The sequence below is a fragment of the Macaca nemestrina genome, chromosome 4, assembly GCF_043159975.1.
Source record: "Macaca nemestrina isolate mMacNem1 chromosome 4, mMacNem.hap1, whole genome shotgun sequence".
Classification (NCBI taxonomy): Eukaryota; Metazoa; Chordata; class Mammalia; order Primates; family Cercopithecidae; genus Macaca; species Macaca nemestrina.
The window spans coordinates 148,679,564-148,698,400 of record NC_092128.1 but is presented as its reverse complement, the minus strand read 5'-3'; the positions used below and the strand labels follow the sequence as shown (position 1 = coordinate 148,698,400).

Genomic DNA, 18,837 nt, shown 5'->3' with positions numbered 1-18,837 from the left:
GCTTACTGCAGCCTTGACCTCCTGGGCTCAAAGGATCCTTCTGCCTCAGCCTCCTGAGTAGCTGGGACTACAGGGACGTGCCACCATTCCTGGCTAATTACAAAAAAAAAAAAAAAAAAAAATGAAGGGGCTGGGTGCAATGGCTTATACCTGTACTCCTAGCATTTTGAGAGGTTGAGGTAGGAGGATCACTTGAGCCCAAGAGTTCAAGACCAGCCTGGGCAACATAAGGAGACCCCCATCTCTATTAAAAACAAACAAAAAAACTAGCCAGGCACGGTGGTGGTGGCACATGCCTATAGTCCCAGCTACTCAGGAGGCTGAGGTAGGAGAATCGCTTGAGCCCAGAAGGTCAAGATTGCAGTGAACCACAACTGTACCACTGTATTCCAGCCTGTTGCCCAGGCTGGTCGTGAACTCCTGGGCTCAAACCATCCTCTCGCCTGAGCCTCCCAACGTGCTTGGATTATAGTTGTGAGCCACAGAATTAATTCATATGCAGGTCCAGCTGAAGGTATGAAAAGCCAAGACAGTAGTATTTTTTTTTTTCTGGCAAATTAATCTACTTGAGGATTTATTGTAGAGTTAAAAATTTATGGCTGGGTGCTGTGGCTCACACCTGTGATCCCAGTACTTTGGGAGGCTGAGGCGGGAGGATCACGAGGTCAAGAGATTGAGACCATCCTAGCCAACATGGTGAAACCCTGTCTCCACTAAAAATACAAAAATTAGCTGGGCATGGTGGTGCATGCCTGTAGCCCCAGCTCGGGAGGGTGAGGCAGGAGAATCGCTTGAACTCAGGAGGCAGAGGTTACAGTGAGCTGAGATGGCACCACTGCACTCCAGCCTGGTGACAGAGTGAGACTCAGTCTCAAAAAAATATATAAATATGTATTTTATATGAATACATATATATTATATATAAAATATAACTTATATACATATTTACATATATATATAAAAGTTATGGTTTTTACTATATATGTATCCAACTTTAGGAAATGCAAACTCTAGCTACTGTACTACTGTAAGACTCAGAATAACCTTAAAGTGTAAATGTAAAAAGAACAATAGCAATTAGCATTTATATATATACTTAGTGAATCCAGCCAATGATGTTGAGACATGGTTCGTAACGTCATCAGCCCGCTGCACTAAGGGCAGTGGAGTGGAGATATTCTGGGACATACCCAAGGTCAATGTTGAGTCAGCGGGAAGGCACACAGCTCTGGCTGGGCACTTCACTTCCTCAGCTCTAAATGATGGTGCTTTCTGACTCTTTGGTCTCGGCTCGAACTAAGAAAGAAGTGACTCCACCTAAAAACAAGGTGTGTAGCCAGGAAACTGTCAAGTTGTAAGACGTAACATCTTAATATGAAGATTTTAAGATGTAAAGTACTGATAATCTGAAAAGCAAATTAGTGGTGGAATGGTATGCAGGATTACACAGTATTTAAACAAAATGTTTGGTTTGCATCCACACATGAAATCACAGTTTTTCATTAACTGTTGACTTACATTGAAAACCATGTAACCTTCTCGGTCTTGTAAAATATCTTTGCTATGATAAGGCAACTTGAAAATTACAAATTCAGCCAGAAGAGATAACTAATACTTTTTGCCTCCCTTTTGTGAGCACATTAAGATATTCTCTACTACTTATTGTTTTAAGGAAAGAGGCATATTAGTTCTTTTTTTTTTTTTTTTTTTTTTTTTTTTTTTAAGAGTCAGGGTCTCACTCTGTTGCCCACACTGGAGTGCAGTGGTGTGATCATAGCTCACTGCAGCCTTAACCTCCTGGACTCAAGCGGCCCTCCCACCTCAGCCTCCTGAGTAGCTGGGACTACAGGTGCATGCCACCACACCTAGCTAATTTTTTATTTTCTAGAAACAGGGTCTCACTATGTTGCCCAGGATGTCTTGATCTCCTGGGCTCAAGCGATCCTCCCACCTCAGCCTCCCAAAGTGCTGGCATGACAGGCATGAGCCACAATACCTAGTGTAGTTCTATTTTAGTGGTTGGCCAACTACTTCCTCAGTCTAGACTAATCTATGCACATCTACCTGATAATTTTTCTTTAAAATATGGTTTCATTGGGTGAACATTCTGCTTAAAGCCTTTGGTGGCCTCCCACTGCCCGTGAGGTAAGGTCACACACCTCAGAGCCCATGGTAGATTTTTATAGTAATGGCCTTCCAGGAATCACACCTCCCAGAATTCCCAGCGTATGTGGTCCCCTACCCAAGTGGTGTGGCCATGGTACCCACTTTGACCCACAGGTTATCAGCAAGCATGACTCCCACAGGGGCTTGAGAGGTGCTGGCACTGGGATTTATACGCTTAGGACACCACTGCTATGGAGTGAAGACCGCATCTGGCCTCCTTGAAGAGGAAAGACCCCATTGTTGGGGGTGCATCCAGCCCACAGCCCTGCACAGGCCACAGAAGACTGCAGGTGCAGGAGTGAGTCCCGAGGGTCTGGAGAACTGCCCTGCCTTTACAGGAGAAATAAGCAGCTGTTGCTGTCTGAAGCCACTATGTTTGGGGGCAGTGAGGTACGCAGCATGACACAGCATAACAAGCTCTGACGTGTGCATTCAAGTGCACAGTGATCTGACCCTATCCCGCCCACTCCCCAACAGTGTGCCACCCATGCCAGTGTGGACCCCAGGTCCTGGCTTACTTTTTTTTTTTTTTTTTTGAGACAGAGTCTTGCTCTGTTGCCAGGCTGGAGTGCAGTAGTGCAACTACTCACTGCAACCTCCACCTCCTGGGTTCAAGCGATTCTCCTGCCTCAGCCTCCCAAGTAGCTGGGATTACAGGTGCCTGCCACCACACATGGCTAATTTTTGTATCTTTAGCAGAGATGGGGCTTCACCACGTTGGCCAGGCTGGTCTTGATCTCTTGACCTTGAGATCCGCCTGCTTCAGTCTCCCAATGTGCTGGGATTACAGGTGAGAGCCATCGAGCCCGGCTGACTTGCTGTCTTTTATGCGTGTGGCAGTGTCTCCCTGCTGAAACCTAACATCTGGCAGCCAGCTCAGCTCCTGCAGGGCCTCCGCCCTGTTCCAGTCCACACCAACCCACACCACTCAAATTCTTGTGACACTGGTCTGTACAATGCTACTAGCCATTCACCTATAGACCTGGATTCTTTATTTTTATTTTTATTTTTTGAGACAGGGTCTTGCTCTGTCTCCTGGGCTGGAGTGCAGAGGTACAATCACAGCTCACTGTAGCCTCAAACTTCTGGACTCAAACAATCCTCCCACCCCAGCCTCCTGATAGGTAGGACCACAGGCGCATGCCACCATGCCCAACTTTTTTTTTGAGATAGGTTTTCTTTCTTTTTTGAAGTCGAGTCTCACTCTGTTGCCCAGGCTGGAGTGCACTGGCACAATCTTGGCTCATTGCAACCTCTGCCTCCCAGGTTCAAGTGATTCTCCTGCCTCAGCCTCCCAAGTAGTTGGGACCACAAGCGCATGCCACCACGACTGGCTAAATTTTGTATTTTTAGTAGAGACAGGGATTTACCATGTTGGACAGGCTGGTTTCCAACTTCTGACCTCAGGTGATCTGCCCACCTCAGCCTCCCAAATTGCTGAGATTACAGGCGTGAGTCACTGTGTCCAGCTCCAGCTAATTTTTAATTTTTTTTGTAGTGATGGGGTCTCGAATTCCTGGGCTGAAGCTGTCCTCCTGCCTCAGACTCCCAAAGTGCTGGAATTACAGGCATGAGCCACCACGCCCAGCCTGCCTTGTGTTCTAACATAACTGTAGACTGCACACCTAGCAGCCTCAACTATTTCCAAATTCTCACCAAGGTCTTTACACATTTACCTACATTTCTCAATGGCTTCAGCAGAGGCACGACCAGATGGCCTGCAGAAATTCTGGAAATACTTTCTGAAGCACAGAATACTCCCTCCCCAGGAGGTGCTAAAGTGGCGAGACCCCTTTGGGGAGAAGCCTTGTTAGCAGGAAGCTAAGCTGTAGGCAGCTCACTGGCTCACCTTGTAAAACTCTGCAGCTCATGCTAGAAAGAAAGAAAAAAAAAAGAGGCAGCTCATGCTAGAAAGAAAAAAACAAAAACAAACAAAAAAAAACTGCAGGTCACAGTGATTTCCTTCACAAGGACATCTAAAGCAATGACTTTGTGGCCTTGTGACTAAGCAATCTTCGAGAGAGAGTCAGAAGTGCATGGCTCTGGCTCTCTGGAGGACGGGGGCACCTGCAGAAGTCACAGGGACTGCTGGAGGGCAAGGGAGCAAAATCCCAGACCTGCTGCACTTCCTGTCGCTGAAATCCCCGAAAGCACAGCGAGGCAGAAGAGAGTGAATGAGCAGTTTACTTTTCCAGTGACTACACACAACGATGTTCCTCCTCACCCAGAGTTCACAGTCTAGCCAGCTCATGCCCCTTCCTGGGGCAGGTTCATGCTAAGCGTGTGTGATGCCACAGGTTTATTTTCAAAATATCAACAGGGAGCAACCAAAGGTGTGGTATGGCAAAAAATATACCTAAGAGGCCGGGCGTGGTGGCTCACGTCTGTAATTCTAGCACTTTGGGAGGTTGAGGAGGGTGGATTACCTGACGTCAGGAGTTCGAGACCAGCCTGGCAAACATGGTGAAACTCCGTCTCTACTAAAAAAACAGAAATTAGCTGGGCATGGTGGTGCACACCCGTAATCTCAGCTACTTGGGAGGCTGAGGCAGAAGAACTGCTCGAGCCCAGGAGGCAGAGGTTGCAGTGAGCCGAGATTGCTCCACTGCACTCCAGCCTGGGTGACAGAGCAAGACTCTGAAAAAAGAAAGAAAGAAGAGATAAGAAAAAGATGTAAAACTTGATCTGACGCTGCCTTCAAATCTAACTGTCAGAAACTACATTTCTACTTATGTTACTTGGTGACGTAAGTAGAACCGTCAGAGAGGATGAAACTGGGGTCTGAATGTTTTGGGGTGACACTTGCTACATTTTGGGGGAGAACTGTCTTGACCATGTTAGAATTTGGTGATTGCCAGCATTTTAAGTTTTTAAGGTGATCACTGATGCGTTTTAATAACATTCGCCTCTCAGGAGGAAAATGCGTATCAGCTTCCTACACGCAAATCTCTTAAACTAACAACTCTGGTTCACAAAGACAGGCCAACACCAATACTCAAGTTCATTTTAAATGAAGCATAGATTTTGACATGAGAATCTAAGTCCAACCGTTTAATTTAGATGTTTTTCCATTCAGGCTAAAAAAAAAAGTTGTTTTTTTTTCTTTTTTGAGACAGGCCCTTACTCTGTTGCTCAGGCTGGGGTGCAGTGGCATGATCACAGTTCACTGCAGCCTCAACCTAAGTGATCACTCCGCCACACACTCCTGAGTAGCTGGGACTACAGGCGCGCGCCACCACGTTCAGCTAATTTCATTCAGGCTAAAAGTAATGTTTCTCATGTTACTATCAAAAGTGACACATTGGGGGAAAAAAAGATGAAAAACGTGATACATCTAAAGACAAGAAATTCTTTTATATACATAAAAGGGGAGTAATTTCTGTGCTGTAGGACACTAACTTATAAATGTCTTATGTACACATTTTATATTTGTTCGTTTACTAAAAATTTGGTTTAAAAAGCAGAAAGCACGGTTTTATAGTTAAAAGACATCACTTAGAGTAGCCTCGCTTTCATTCAATCAACCTGTTTCAAATACGCTAACATCATTGTGTACGGTCATTGCAAAGTTGTGTAGATTGCATTCGTTGTAAACAATTTTTGCCACTTAAAAGTATTTAAAAATTCAATACTAAGCATTTGAAACTAATTAAATATTTACTGAGTGGCTTTATATATAACCAATTCAGAAAAAGACTTACCATTTACAGCTTTCTCATAATTTTTCCCCAGGTTTATTAAATTTCGCAGCCCAGGATTGAACTGTTCCATAACATTCTGCCAAACAAAACACACAAATAAAATAAACAAATGATAAACCGAATCATCTTCAGATTTTGTTGCTGTGCGGCCCAGGATAGCTATGGACGCCTAACAGCACAGTCTACGAAGTGATGAATGCTGATGCAAAAACCATGAAGAACACCTATTCCCTTACCCAGTGGAACAGGGCTCGCAGGAGGCAAGGTGCCCATAACCCTGGCAGTTCTCAGTTTCCCAAGGAGCTGCCTGGAATCTGCTATAATCGGAGTAGGCAGCAGGCATTCATGTCTCTACCATACCCTGCAGGGACTGTGGGCCTGGCATCCTCTTGGGTTTGAGTGGATTGCTAATGGTTCTCATTCCAACGTTAAGGAACGCCAGTGCAGGATCAGCTATCTGTATTTAATTACAAAGGCAATGTTTTGAATAGATTTCAATAAATTTCTATCCATTGAATAGAAATTTCCAGGAATTTTTGTTTTTACTTTGCCTAATTATAGGGGTGTGGGCGGGGAGGGACATGGAAGGGGGCGTTGGTGGCATGTTGCTGATGGCCCCAGGACACAGGCCTGCCTGGAAACTTCTTTCTGGGTGTCCCCGGCATTTTTCTTTCTTTTTTTTTTTTGAGATGAAGTCTCACTCTGTCACCCAGGCTGGAGTACAGTGGCGCAATCTCGGCTCAGTGCAACCTCCGTCTCCCGGGTTCAAGCAATTCTCCTGCCCCAGCCTCCTGAGTAGCTGGGATTACAGGAGCCCACCACCACACCCAGCTAATTTTTTTTTTTTTTTTTTGAGATGGAGTCTCACACCCTTGCCCAGGCTGGAGTGCAGTGGCGCCATCTCCGCTCACTGCAAGCTCTGCCTCCCAGGTTCATGCCATTCTCCTGCCTCAGCCTCCCAAGTAGCTGGGACTACAGGCGCCCGCCACCACACCTGGCTAATTTTTTGTATTTTTAGTAGAGACGGGGTTTCACCGTGTTAGCCAGGATGGTCTCCATCTCCTGACCTCATGATCTGCCTGCCTTGGCCTCCCACAGTGCTGGGATTACAGGCGTGAGCCACCGTGCCCAGCTGACACCTGGCTAATTTTTATATTTTTAGTAGAGACAGGGTTTTGCCATGTTGGCCAGGCTGGTCTTGAACTCCTGACCTCAGGTTATCTGCCCATCTTGGCCTCCCAAAGTGCGGGGATTACAGGCATGAGCCACCGTGCCCGGCTGACACCTGGCTAATTTTTATATTTTTAGTAGAGACAGGGTTTTGCCATGTTGGCTAGGCTGGTCTTGAACTCCTGACCTCAGGTTATCTGCCCACCTTGGCCTCCCAAAGTGCGGGGATTACAGGCATGAGCCACCACACCCGCCTCCCTGGCATTTTTCCAGTGATTAGTTTATTCACTGAGGGAATGTGGAGTAACTACCATGGGCCAGGCCCTGCACATACAGCTAAGGATGAGACGGCACAGTTTCCCTCTCACAGATTTCATGGTGCAGGCCATGGCCAGGTTTCATTTTAACACGTGTTATTCCTGTCTCACTAGAAAGTCATAAAGACAAATGCTAGAATAAGTATAAGACAAACAACTATTTGAGATGTGGGTCTAAATTTTAAAATACCCTAACTTTGAAGTACAGACAATAAGTCATTCCTATGGTACTCAGACTTCACGACTCACAACATGTGGCGATTGTGTTTGTTCCGTCCAGGAACAATAAGCTTCACGATATTAATCACCCCAAAGAGATCATTCAAGTCTCATCGACTCCTTCCCCAAAAGCATACTCCATTTATATAGATGACCGATACAAAAAAGAATGAACTACTAGGCAACATTCAAAGAGGCAGGTGCTTTACACACATACCCTTCAGAATAAATGAATCAGGAGGAGACAGGGAATAGGATGACTCTTGTTTTTAATCAAACAGTGATAACGACAAAAAACAACCCATGCCTTGACCTTTCCACAGCCCTGGTCTTAACACCCAAGAGCACTTTCAACTACGCTCCTATTTTTGTATTTATTACTACAGTTTTGAATATATATATATATATATATATATATATATTTAATATTCTTGATTTTTTGATTTTGGAGAGTAACTGCAGCTTCCTACGACAGCAGATGAGGTCTTGGGTCTCTATACCTCTCGGTCTTCCTTTCCAGGGGACTTTCTGTGCAATTAGATGGCAATTTCCTGATGAATCTAGAGTCAGTGTTCATTATGACTTTGTACTAAGGCTGACGGTTCCTTTTCTCGGTAAAGCCTATTTTTCCTAGGATGGATAATTGTTTCTTTCCACCCCACTACTTTTGCTTAGTTTTCTGTTTATCTACCTTAAACTTGTCCTCATGCCGTATTAGACTTGGCTGAGGCCTATCGGTGTTATTTTTCCAGTGTATAAAACTCTCAGCTAATCGCCCATTCCGTTTTTCCCTCGACTTCCTCTGAGGACTCTCCACCACCTTGCTCAGTGTGGCTTGACTGTCACAGTCGCCCTAGCATGGCCCTCCTGGTGGCCTGTGGCAGGACTCTTGTCAGCCAGGTCCACATCTTCCTCTTTCTCCAAAATGGAGATCACGCTCCAAAAATGATCTAAGAACTGACACGTGAGAGGTAAATCTGAGTCCCCATGTGTCTGAAATTACCTTTACCTTGACATTTGTTTGCTGTTTTGCTGAGTAGAGCCGAGTAGATTGAAACTAGTTTCCTTAGAATTTTTAAGACATCACTTGGTCAGGTGTGGTGGCTCATGCTTGTAATCCTAGAACTTTGGGAGGCTGAAGTGGGAGGATCACCGCGTGAGCCCAGGAGTTCCAGACCCACCTGGACAACATATCGAGATCCCCATCACTACAAAAAATAAAAACAATGAGCCAGGTGTGGTGGCTTGTGCCTGTGGTCCCAGCTACTTGGGAGGCTGAGGTGGGAGGATCACTTGAGCCCAGGAGTTTGAGGCTGCAGTTAGTTGTGATTGCACCACTTCACTCCAATTTGGGTGACAGAGTGAGGCAATGTCTTTAAAAAAAAAAAAAAAAAAAAAAAAAGAGAGAGAGACAGCGAGATATTACTCCACTGTCTTTAGCATCTGGGTCTGCTGAAGTCAGCTGCCAGTTCTTCCGATGCGACTTTTTTTTTTTAAAGCTTATTTCTGGAAGCCTTCTCTTGATTTCTGTGTTCTGAAATTGCACCATGGTCTGTCCCAGTGTGTGTTTTTTAAAAAAAATTATTTATTTTACTGGATACTCAGTGGGACCCCTAGCCATGTGGAGAATTATGTCCTTCAGGTCCAAATATCGTTCCTGTTTTATTTCTTGTCTCTTCATTCTTTCTGGAACTCTGATGAAGATTTTATATATCCTGGATTTATTTTCTACCCTTTTTTGATTTTCTGCTTTCTGTATTTTTGTTCTACAATTCAAACAGATATCCTCAACTTTATGTTCCAATTCTATTTTTTTAATTTGATATACCTTAATTTCTCAGAGCATGGTCATGTTTCTTGATTGTTTTGTTTTGTTTTGGTTTTTGAGATGGAGTTTCACTCTGCTGCCCAGGCTGGAGTGCAGTGGTGTGATCCTGGCTCACTACAACCTCTGCCACCCAGGCTCAAGTGATCCTCCTGCCCCAACCTCCCAAGTAGCTGGGATCACAGGCATGCGCCACCATGCCTGGCTAATTTTTCGTATTTTTGGTAGAGACAGGGTTTCGCCATGTTGCCCAGGCTGGTCTAGAACTCCTGAGCCCTAGCAATCTGGCCCCCTTGGCCTCCCAGAGTGCTGGGATTACAGGTGTGAGCCACTGTGCCCAGCCTTTTGATTGCTTCTTTTTAAAAGTACCCTCCTGTTCTTGTTTTATAGACGCAGTATCTTCTTCTGTCTGAACTGTAATTTTTTGGTGTGTTTTATTCCAGTTCCCATATCATCCCCCGATTACCTTTTACTGTTTGATATCCCTGTCTTTCATGTTAGAAACTCTCTTCAAACGTGTGGTGATCCCTGATGGTCAGTTCGTATTTAGGAGTGCAGCCCGTCATTGCCGGCTGGAAGCCGTGGGTGTGTGCCCAGGGTAGTGGCTGACTTGCTGGCTTCATTCCGAGCGAATGGCCACTCTGCAGTCATCAGGGGCCACTGGGCTTCTGCTGAGAACTTTCTAATTTCCTGTCATTGGGTGGGGGACAATCATCGGATGGTCAGCTTTCTCAGTCAGGAAGGGGGCCGGGACTGGACAGTGCGCAGCTGATTTTCAGGGAATTCCTCTGGTTTCAGCTCAGAGTTCTGCCTCCTCCACCCTTGGCTGCTGTTTCCAAGTCTAGAGCACCTCAGATTATCCTGAGGTTCAATCTCTGCTCTGCCAAGCAGAGGGAGCTGCTGGTGGTGGCTGGGGTATGGGAGGGAAGCCAGGAGCTCCGCCACCCTGTGCACCACACTCCGATACCCACCCCCACCTTCTGCGGCCCAGTCCTCAGCCTCTGTAGCCCCTAGGGTGAACGGCTCAGTTCCCATCAGACTCCTTTCCCCAGGTTCTTCAGGCCCTCTGAGGTCAGTGAGCACACTCTGTCCATTTTCTATCACCCCAGATTCCTTTGGGTCTCTTGTCAGTGGATGTTTCCCAGGTCTTTTTGCACTGTGGATTTATTGGGTTTTGTTTTTAACTCCTTTGCCATCATTTTAATGGGTTCTCAAAAGGAAGAAAATAAAATACACAAGGTGTCTCTCCCATGCCTGCCTGGAAGCCCACTCACCTGGTGTCACTAGAGGCAGTCAGATGCTTGGCACCTACGCACAACCAGTGGCCAGGAAGCCCTAGAGCCAGCGAACTCCCCCATGATCCTCTCTACAAGCTGGCGAAGCCTCAGTACGTAGCCACAGCTGCTCTTTTTATTTTCCTTGCTTTTCTTTTTTCATTCCTTCTCTCCCTCCCCTCTTCTCTCCTTTCTTCCTTCTTCTCTCTCTTTTTAAGATAGGGTTTTGATCTGTCACCCAGGCTGGAATACAGCAGCATGAACACCTCTCACTGTAGCCTCAAACTCTTGGGCTCAAGTGATCCTCCTGCCTCAGTTTCCCGAGTAGCTGGGAGGTATGTGCCACCATGCCCAGGTAATTTAAAAATTTTATTTTATTTTATTTTATTTTATTTTAGAGACAAGGTCTTGCTATGTTGTCCAGGCTGGTATGTCCACAGCTGTTATTTCTGTCATCTCTTTTCAATTCTTTTGTTTTGGGGCTTTTTGTTTTGAAATGGTTTAAGACTCATAAGAGTTGTAAAAATAATGCACAGAGTTCTCAGGTATGCTTCCTGCAATGGTATCTTCTATAACCATAGTATATTATCAAACCCAGGAAACTGTCACTGCTACAGTACTATTAACTAAACTACAGGTCTTATTTGGATTTTCCCTCTTTTTGTGTCACTCATTTTTGGGGGAGGGTTTCATCATTTCCTTTTTCTTTTTTTGAGATGGAGTCTTGCTCTGTTGCCCAGGTTGGAGTGCAGTGGTACGATCTCAGCTCACTGCAACCTCCACCTCCCGGGTTCAAGCAATTCTCCTGCCTCAGCCTCCTGAGTAGCTAGGATTACAGGCACACACCACCACACCTGGCTAATTTTTGTATTCTTAATAGAGATGGGGTTTCGCCATGTTGGTGAAACTGTGCCTGGCCAGGTTTCATCATTTCTATGAAATTTTATCATACATGTAGATTGCTACGACCATCACCGCAAGTAAAATACGGAACTGTTCCACTAACACACATGCCTCTTTTGTGCCACTACTTCATAATCACGCCCTCCTCACCAGTCCTCACCTCTGGCAACTCCTGAGCTCAGTCTATGATTCTGTCATTGTGAGAATGCTATATAAAAGGAATCATGGCCGGGCGCAGTGGCTCATGCCTGTAATCCCAGCACTTTGGGAGGCCAAGTTGGGTAGATCACCTTAAGTCAGGAGTTCAAGACCAGCCTGGCCAACATGGCAAAACCTCATCTCTACTAAAAAATACAAAAATTAGCAGGCGTGGTGGCATGTGCCTGTAATCCCAGCTACTCAGGAAGATGAGGCCGGAATTGCTTAAATCTGGGAGGCAGAGGTTGCAGTGAGCTGAGACTATGCCTCCAGCCTAGGCAACAGAGTGAGACGCCATCTCAAAAACAAAACAAAACAAAAAAAGGAATCATGGGAAGCCGAAGAGGGTGAATCACAAGGTCAGAAGATCGACACCATCCTGGCCAAGATAGTGAAACCCTGCCTCTACTAAAAATACACGAATTAGCTGGGCGTGGTGGTGCCTGCTTGTAATCCCAGCTACTTGGGAGGCTGAGGCAGGAGAATTGTTTGAACCTAGGAGGCGGAGGTTGCAATGAGCTGAGATTGCACCACTGCACTCCAGCCTGGTGACAGAGCGAGACTCCATCTCAAACAAAACAAAACAAAACAAAAACAAAACAAAAAAACGCACAGAAAAGGAATCGTATAGTACGTGGCATTTTAAGATTGCCCTTTTCACCCAGCACAATGCCTTAAGATGTATCCAAGTTGTTGGATGTAGTTTGCCACTTTTTGTTTTTTGTTTTTTTTTTTTGCGATTAGTATTCCATGATATGGATATATTAGTTTGTTTATCCACATACTTGTTGAAGAAGACCCGGCTTGTTTCCAGGTTTTTACAATTCTAAGCAAAGCTGCGATGAGCGATCACGTACAGGTTTTTACGTGAGCTTACGCTTTCATATCTCTAGGATAACCTGGGGGTTCAATGGCTGCATCACATGGTAGGCACATGTTTAACTTTATAAGAAACTGCCAGACTTTTTTTTTTTCTCCCAGAATGGCTGCACCATTTTACATCCCCATTAGCACTCTGAGATTTCACTCATTTTCAAAATCTGTTAATTTCATTAGCACATGGCTACTTTCTAATTAAAAGGTATTTTAATTTAGTTTAAAGATATTGAAAATTCTTACAGGCCACGCGTGGTGACTCATGCCTGTAATCCCAAGCACTCTGGGAGGCCAAGGGAGGTGGGGTGTTTGAGCCCAGGAGTTCGAGACCAGCATGGGCAACATGGTGAAACCCCATCTCTACCAAAAACACAAAAATTTGCTGGGCATGGTGGTGGGTGCCTGTAGTCCCAGCTACTCAGGAGGTTGAGGTAGGAGAATTGCTTGAATCCAAGAGACGGAGGTAGCAGTGAGATCGTGCCACTGCACTCCAGCCTGGGCGATAAAGCGAGACCCTGTCTCGAAAAATAAAATAAAATTAGTATGATATTCTAACGAGGCTGGATGTAGGTAAAAACATAAGAAAACTGACAGAGAGCTGACCCTGCTCAATAATGTACGAGCACCACAGAACGCAGCCCAGATCTGTTCTTTCCTGCGGATATTCCTTCTCCAAATACGATACGAGGAAGGTCTCATTTGATTTCCTGATATATTTCTTTTCTTTTTTTTTGAGACAGAGTTTTGCTCTGTCGCCCAGGCTGGAGTGCAATGGAGCCATCTCGGCTCACTGCAACCTCCACCTCCCGGGTTCATGCGACTGTCATGCCTCGGCCTCCCCAGTCACTGGGATTACAGGTGCCTGCAACCACATCCGGCTAATTTTTATTTTTTCAGTAGAGATGGTGTCTCACCATGCTGCCCAGGCTGGTTTTGAACTCTGGACCACGGGTGATTCACCCGCCTGGGCCTCCCAAAATGCTGGGATTACCGGCATGAGCCATCACACCCAGCCAATTTCCTGATATAATTCTTAAAATGTTCACATATAACCCTAACATCTTAAAATACCAAGAACAACAAATTAATGAGAACTTCCACAGTTAACACCATACACAAATCCCTATCCAAATGATTCTACCAGAGAGGGGTTAAAAAAAAAAAAAAAAAAGTTCAACTAAGACTTGAGACTAGGCTGGGCGCGGTGGCTCACGCCTGTAATCCCAGCACTTTGGGAGGCCAAGGTGGGTGGATCATGAGGTCAAGAGATCGAGACTATCCTGGCCAACATGGCGAAACCCCATCTCTACTAAAAACACAAAAATTAGCCAGGCGTGGTGGCGGGTGCTTGTAGTCCCAGCTATTCAGGAGGCTGAGACAGGAGAATCTCTTGAACCTGGGAGGCAGAGGTTGCAGGGAGCTGAGATGGCGCCGCTGCACTCCAGCCTGGCAACAGAGTAAGGCCCCATCTTAAAAAAAAAAAAAAAAAAAAAAAGATTTGAGACTACAATCAGCTTGTAGCCAACACTGAGTTTTTAAGGTTGAAAAGTTTCAACATATATACTTCTTTATTACTGTACTTAGGTTCAGCTACAGAAATGTTTTCTCCCAGAAATTTTGGCCCTTTTTTTTGAGACGAAGTCTCGCACTGTCGCCCAGGGAGTGCAGTGGCACCATCTCGGCTCACTGCAAGCTCTGCCTCCCAGGTTCATGCCATTCTCCTGCCTCAGCCTCCCGAGTAGCTGGGACTACAGGTGCCCACCACCATGCCCGGCTAATTTTTTGTATTTTTAGTACAGACGGTATTTCACCATGTTGGCTGGGATGGTCTCGATCTCCTGACCTCGTGATCCACCCACCTTGGCCTCCCAAAGTGCTGGGATTACGGGCGTGAGCCACCGCGCCTGGCCAATTTTGGTCTTTTTAACAGTGGAAAACCCATTCCTATATTGGCTCTTGGCCATTCATGTAGTTATTTTAGCTGAAGTACATGTTATTTTTAAACCCAGGGACAAAAAAGCAATGCTGCCTTTGTATTCCAAAATCTGTAAAGTTGTATAGTGGTTGTGGATGCACTTGTGAATGGAAAGGGTCCTACATTTTGGGGGAGAGCTGTAGTTGAGGCAAAGGTCAGTGCTAGTGCAAGGCTTGTGAAGACCTGAATTGTTAAATAGCCTACAATGTTAAGAGTCATCAGGAGTAATGAACAAATCCATTTTAATTTAAGTTTGGCACTAAGAATTAAAGGGCTTAGGATACCAAGTGAATCTTAACAAAGTGAACAGAAAAAGTATGAATGGGGCAAGCAGCACTGTTACTAAAAAAAAAAAAAAAAAAAAAAAAGCAAAAGCTTAGTCTGTCTCCACCAGTTACTGCCTGGCAAGGAGGATACTCTGCCAAACTGGTTTTCACCAGAATGAGTTTCATTTCCATCCAGGGAAGGGCATGCATAGTTATGGTTGCACAATACATTCTAAGCTAATGGTAATATCACTCTTCTACTTGTGCTGAGTCACATACAAAGAAGGCTTGCTTGGTTCTACCGCAAAACCTTAGCGATATTAGAAAATTAGTGATTAGCTATTCTAAATAAAATGTTGGAGGACAGTCCCCCTGGAACCAGCACGCACTTTCCACCAGATTTCTAGCTGCCCTGTTTACCTCCGCATTTCCCCTGCCTCTGTAGAGTTACAGATCATAATTATGAATTATGAGAAATGAATGATGCAATCTTACGATGGTTTTAACTTCCTTAGCATTTGGACTTTTCATAACTCATTTTTAAAATAATTACCAATATGGAACTATGCATAAATTGTGTATATTTATAATAAAGTATACATTAATTCAATTATGACTAGCCAGATAAGCTGAGTGGACTTTACACTTCTAAGAATTAGTTTCTCTTTTAGTTTCTTTTTTATTTATTTATTTATTTTTGAGATGGAATCTCGCTCTGTTGCCCAGGCTGGAGTGTAGTGGCATGATCTCGGCTCACTGCAAACTCCGCCTCCCGGGTTCATGCCATTCTCCTGCCTCAGCCTCCTGAGGAGCTGGGACTACAGGCGCCTGCCACCACACCTGGCTAATTTTTTGTATTTTTAGTAGAGATGCAGTTTCACCATGTTAGCCAGGATGCTCTCAATCTCCTGACCTCGTGATCCGCCTGCCTCGGCCTCCCAAAGTGCTGGGATTACAGGCATGAGCCACCGCGCCCGGCCCTCTTTTAGTTTATTTTAGTAGTTCTCTATAGGCCGGGTGTGGTGGCTCATGTCTGTAATTCCAGCACTTTGGGAGGCGAGACGGCCAGATTACCTGAGGTCAGGAATTCGAGACCAGCCTGGGCAACATGGTGAAACCCTGTCTCTACTAAAAATACAAAAATTAGCCAGGCTTGGTGGCAGGCACCTGTAGTCCCAGCTACTTGGCAGGCTGAGGCAGGAGAATTGCTTGAATCCGGGAGGTAGAGGTTGCAGTGAGCTGAGATGGCACCTCTGCTCTCCAGCCTGGGTGATAGAGCGAAACTCAGTCTCAAAAAAAAAAAAAAAAAAAAAAAAGTTCTCTATATGCACAAGGACAAATTATTTGATATTTCAGTGCTTTTTCTCAGCTAAAAGTATAATATTTATGATAAATAAGCATTAAAAGTGATTTAAGAATCTATAAGTAAATATGCAGTTCTGTAGCTTATATGTATCCTTGAAATTTTATATATTATTCTATACAATCTCATACAAATTAACCGATATCACAAATGTTCAAACCAATCAAGGCACATTCTAATGTCATGTGGCAAAAACAGCTGTAACAAGGGTTAACTGAGGATATGTCGAGATCGATTTTGGGTTTTTTTTTTTGAGAGACAGTCTCGCTGTCTCCCAGGCTGTAGTGCAGTGACCAGTGGTGTGATCTCGGCTCCCTGCAACCTCAGCCTCCTAAGATCAAGCAATTTTCGTGCCTGAGGAGGACTGTAGTGCAGTGACCAGTGGTGTGATCTCGGCTCCCTGCAACCTCAGCCTCCTAAGATCAAGCAATTTTCGTGCCTGAGGAGTAGCTGGGATTACAGGTGCCCACTACCATGCCCGGCTAATTTTTGTATTTTTACTAGAGACGGGGTTTCACCATGTTGGCCAGGCTGGTCTCGAGCTCCTGACCTCAGGTGATCCGGCCGCCTCGGCCTCCCAAAGTGCTGGGACTACAGGCGTGAGCCACCGCACCCAGTCAAGATCAATTTTTTTTGTAGGAAATCTTGCTTCCTTCTTCCTTAAGTGTTGCTGGAAGCTGCTGTTCCTGGACTAACATCACCAATACTTGATCACCCGCTCTTCCTTTAGGGAAGGTATTAGTAAGCAAATCTGGCATGGAGACAGCTGCCTGTGGGCTAACAGATGGTCACAAGAGTCATGCTGTTCATACCCATCATGAATTTGGAGCACAAGCCAAGTACAGAAAAAGTAGACAACTGAGATGTTTCTCTTTGAGGTATTGAGTTAGATCAGAAATATTCACTGAAATACATAAATCCACAAAAATGCCTTTTGTTGGTCAAATACGAGTAATGTTTTGGTTCCCTACTGGTCTATATTAGCTATTTTATCAGCTATCTTGCATTATGTATTAGTTTGCATTATCTGTAACTTATAAGATGCCATCTCAATAGCAATGGGCCTGGAAGGTGTGGGGAACTTGGCAGAAAGAAAATCTGGCCTTGAATTCTTGGGCAAATCACATCATCAACTCCGTGAGCCTCTACAAAGCCCGAGTCTCTTCCTGTCTACAATGGGAATCATGATACTTTCTAGCTCATGAGGGGCATGAGGATTCAGTGAGGTTGATAGCACCTGATACTCAGTACACACTGAACCACCTGTAGTCATTAATATTCTAAGAGAAAAGCTCTAAAATATGAGTCAAGTCTCCAGAGGAACACTCCTATTTACACAGGTATCTCCAGGAACCTCCACTTCCTGTTAAGTGGCATCAGCTCTCTCACCCTGGTGTCACTGTCAGGACAAGGGAGATCATGAACACAGCACTTCTGGAGAAGGGTACGGGACAAAGGACATTGAAGGTGTTATGATCTTCTGCTTTATTCAGTTGAGAACATTTTATTATTTGAGATAGGGTCTTGCTCGGTTGCCCAGGCTGGAGTATAGAGGCAAGAACATGGTTTACTGCAGCCTTGACCTCCTGAGATCAAGCAATCCTCCCCACTCAGTCTCCTGAGTAGGTGGGACTACAGACATATACCACCATATCTGGCTAATTTTTGGATTTTTTGTAGAGACGGGGGTCTTGCTATGTTGCCCAGGCTGGTCTTGAACTCCTGGACTCAAGCAATCCTCCTACCTCAGCCTCCCAGAGTGCTGGGATTACACGTGCGAGCCACCATATCTGGCCATAGAACATTTATGTCATTAATTTTTGCCATTTGAGGCACATTTTAACATGTACAGAGGGCTACTATGAATCTGGCTCTATGTCTAACATTTTACATGGATTGTCTCAACTGATCCTAACATCGTGGCTATTAACCCCACTTTACAGACAAGATACCAAAGCTTTGAAATGTTGAATTTTAAAACCCTGCTGAAGGTCCTACCAGCAGCAAGAGGTGGGGTGGAGTCAGGTCCAGGCAGTTTCCTTACTGGCCCTTGCTTGAGGCCTCAATAGTTCCTTCAAATGAATGGTGAGAAAAAGTGAGATGAAGATGCATTTTATGAGGTCAGAGCGCTGATATATTTTGGTATGAGTGATTGTAGGTGTCTCTACAGTACTTTTTTTTTTTCTTTTTAGAAGCTTTCTTGTAATCTTACTCCTCATTTTTGGTGAATATAACTAATCTCATACCATAATGTGGACCAATTCTGCCTGGGCAAACAAATTTGTCTGACCCTCCCTCTCCTTTATTTTCCCATATTTAAAAAAAAAAAAAGATAAATAAAATGGTAATAAAAAAAGATAAATAAATAAAAAGAAAGAAAAAGGGGAATCTGGCCGGGCATGGTGGCTAATGCCTGTAATCCCAGCACTTTGGGAGGCCAAGGTGGGAGGATCGCTTGAGGTCAGGGGTTCAAGACCAGCCTGAGCAACACAGCAAAACCCTGTCTCTAACAAAAATGCAAAAAATTAGCTGGGCGTAGCAGTGTGTACCTGTGGTCCTGGCTGCTTGGGAGGCTGAGGCAGGA

At 44.9% G+C, this 18,837-nt stretch overlaps 1 protein-coding gene across 3 annotated transcripts in view; it reads right to left on the bottom strand.

Annotated features, from left to right (window-relative positions):
- The window catches only part of LOC105497768 (BAR/IMD domain containing adaptor protein 2 like 1), a 111,408-nt gene that overhangs the window by 66,099 nt on the left and 26,472 nt on the right, over positions 1-18,837 (bottom strand). For 2 of the 3 annotated variants that reach the window (XM_011769114.2, XM_011769124.2), the window contains exon 2: positions 5,868-5,943. In XM_011769114.2, the coding sequence (XP_011767416.1) occupies positions 5,868-5,943 (76 nt within the window). Of the gene's footprint in view, positions 1-5,867; positions 5,944-9,864; positions 10,064-18,837 lie in introns of those variants that run through there. The other variant, XM_024797954.2, reaches the window with a different exon arrangement.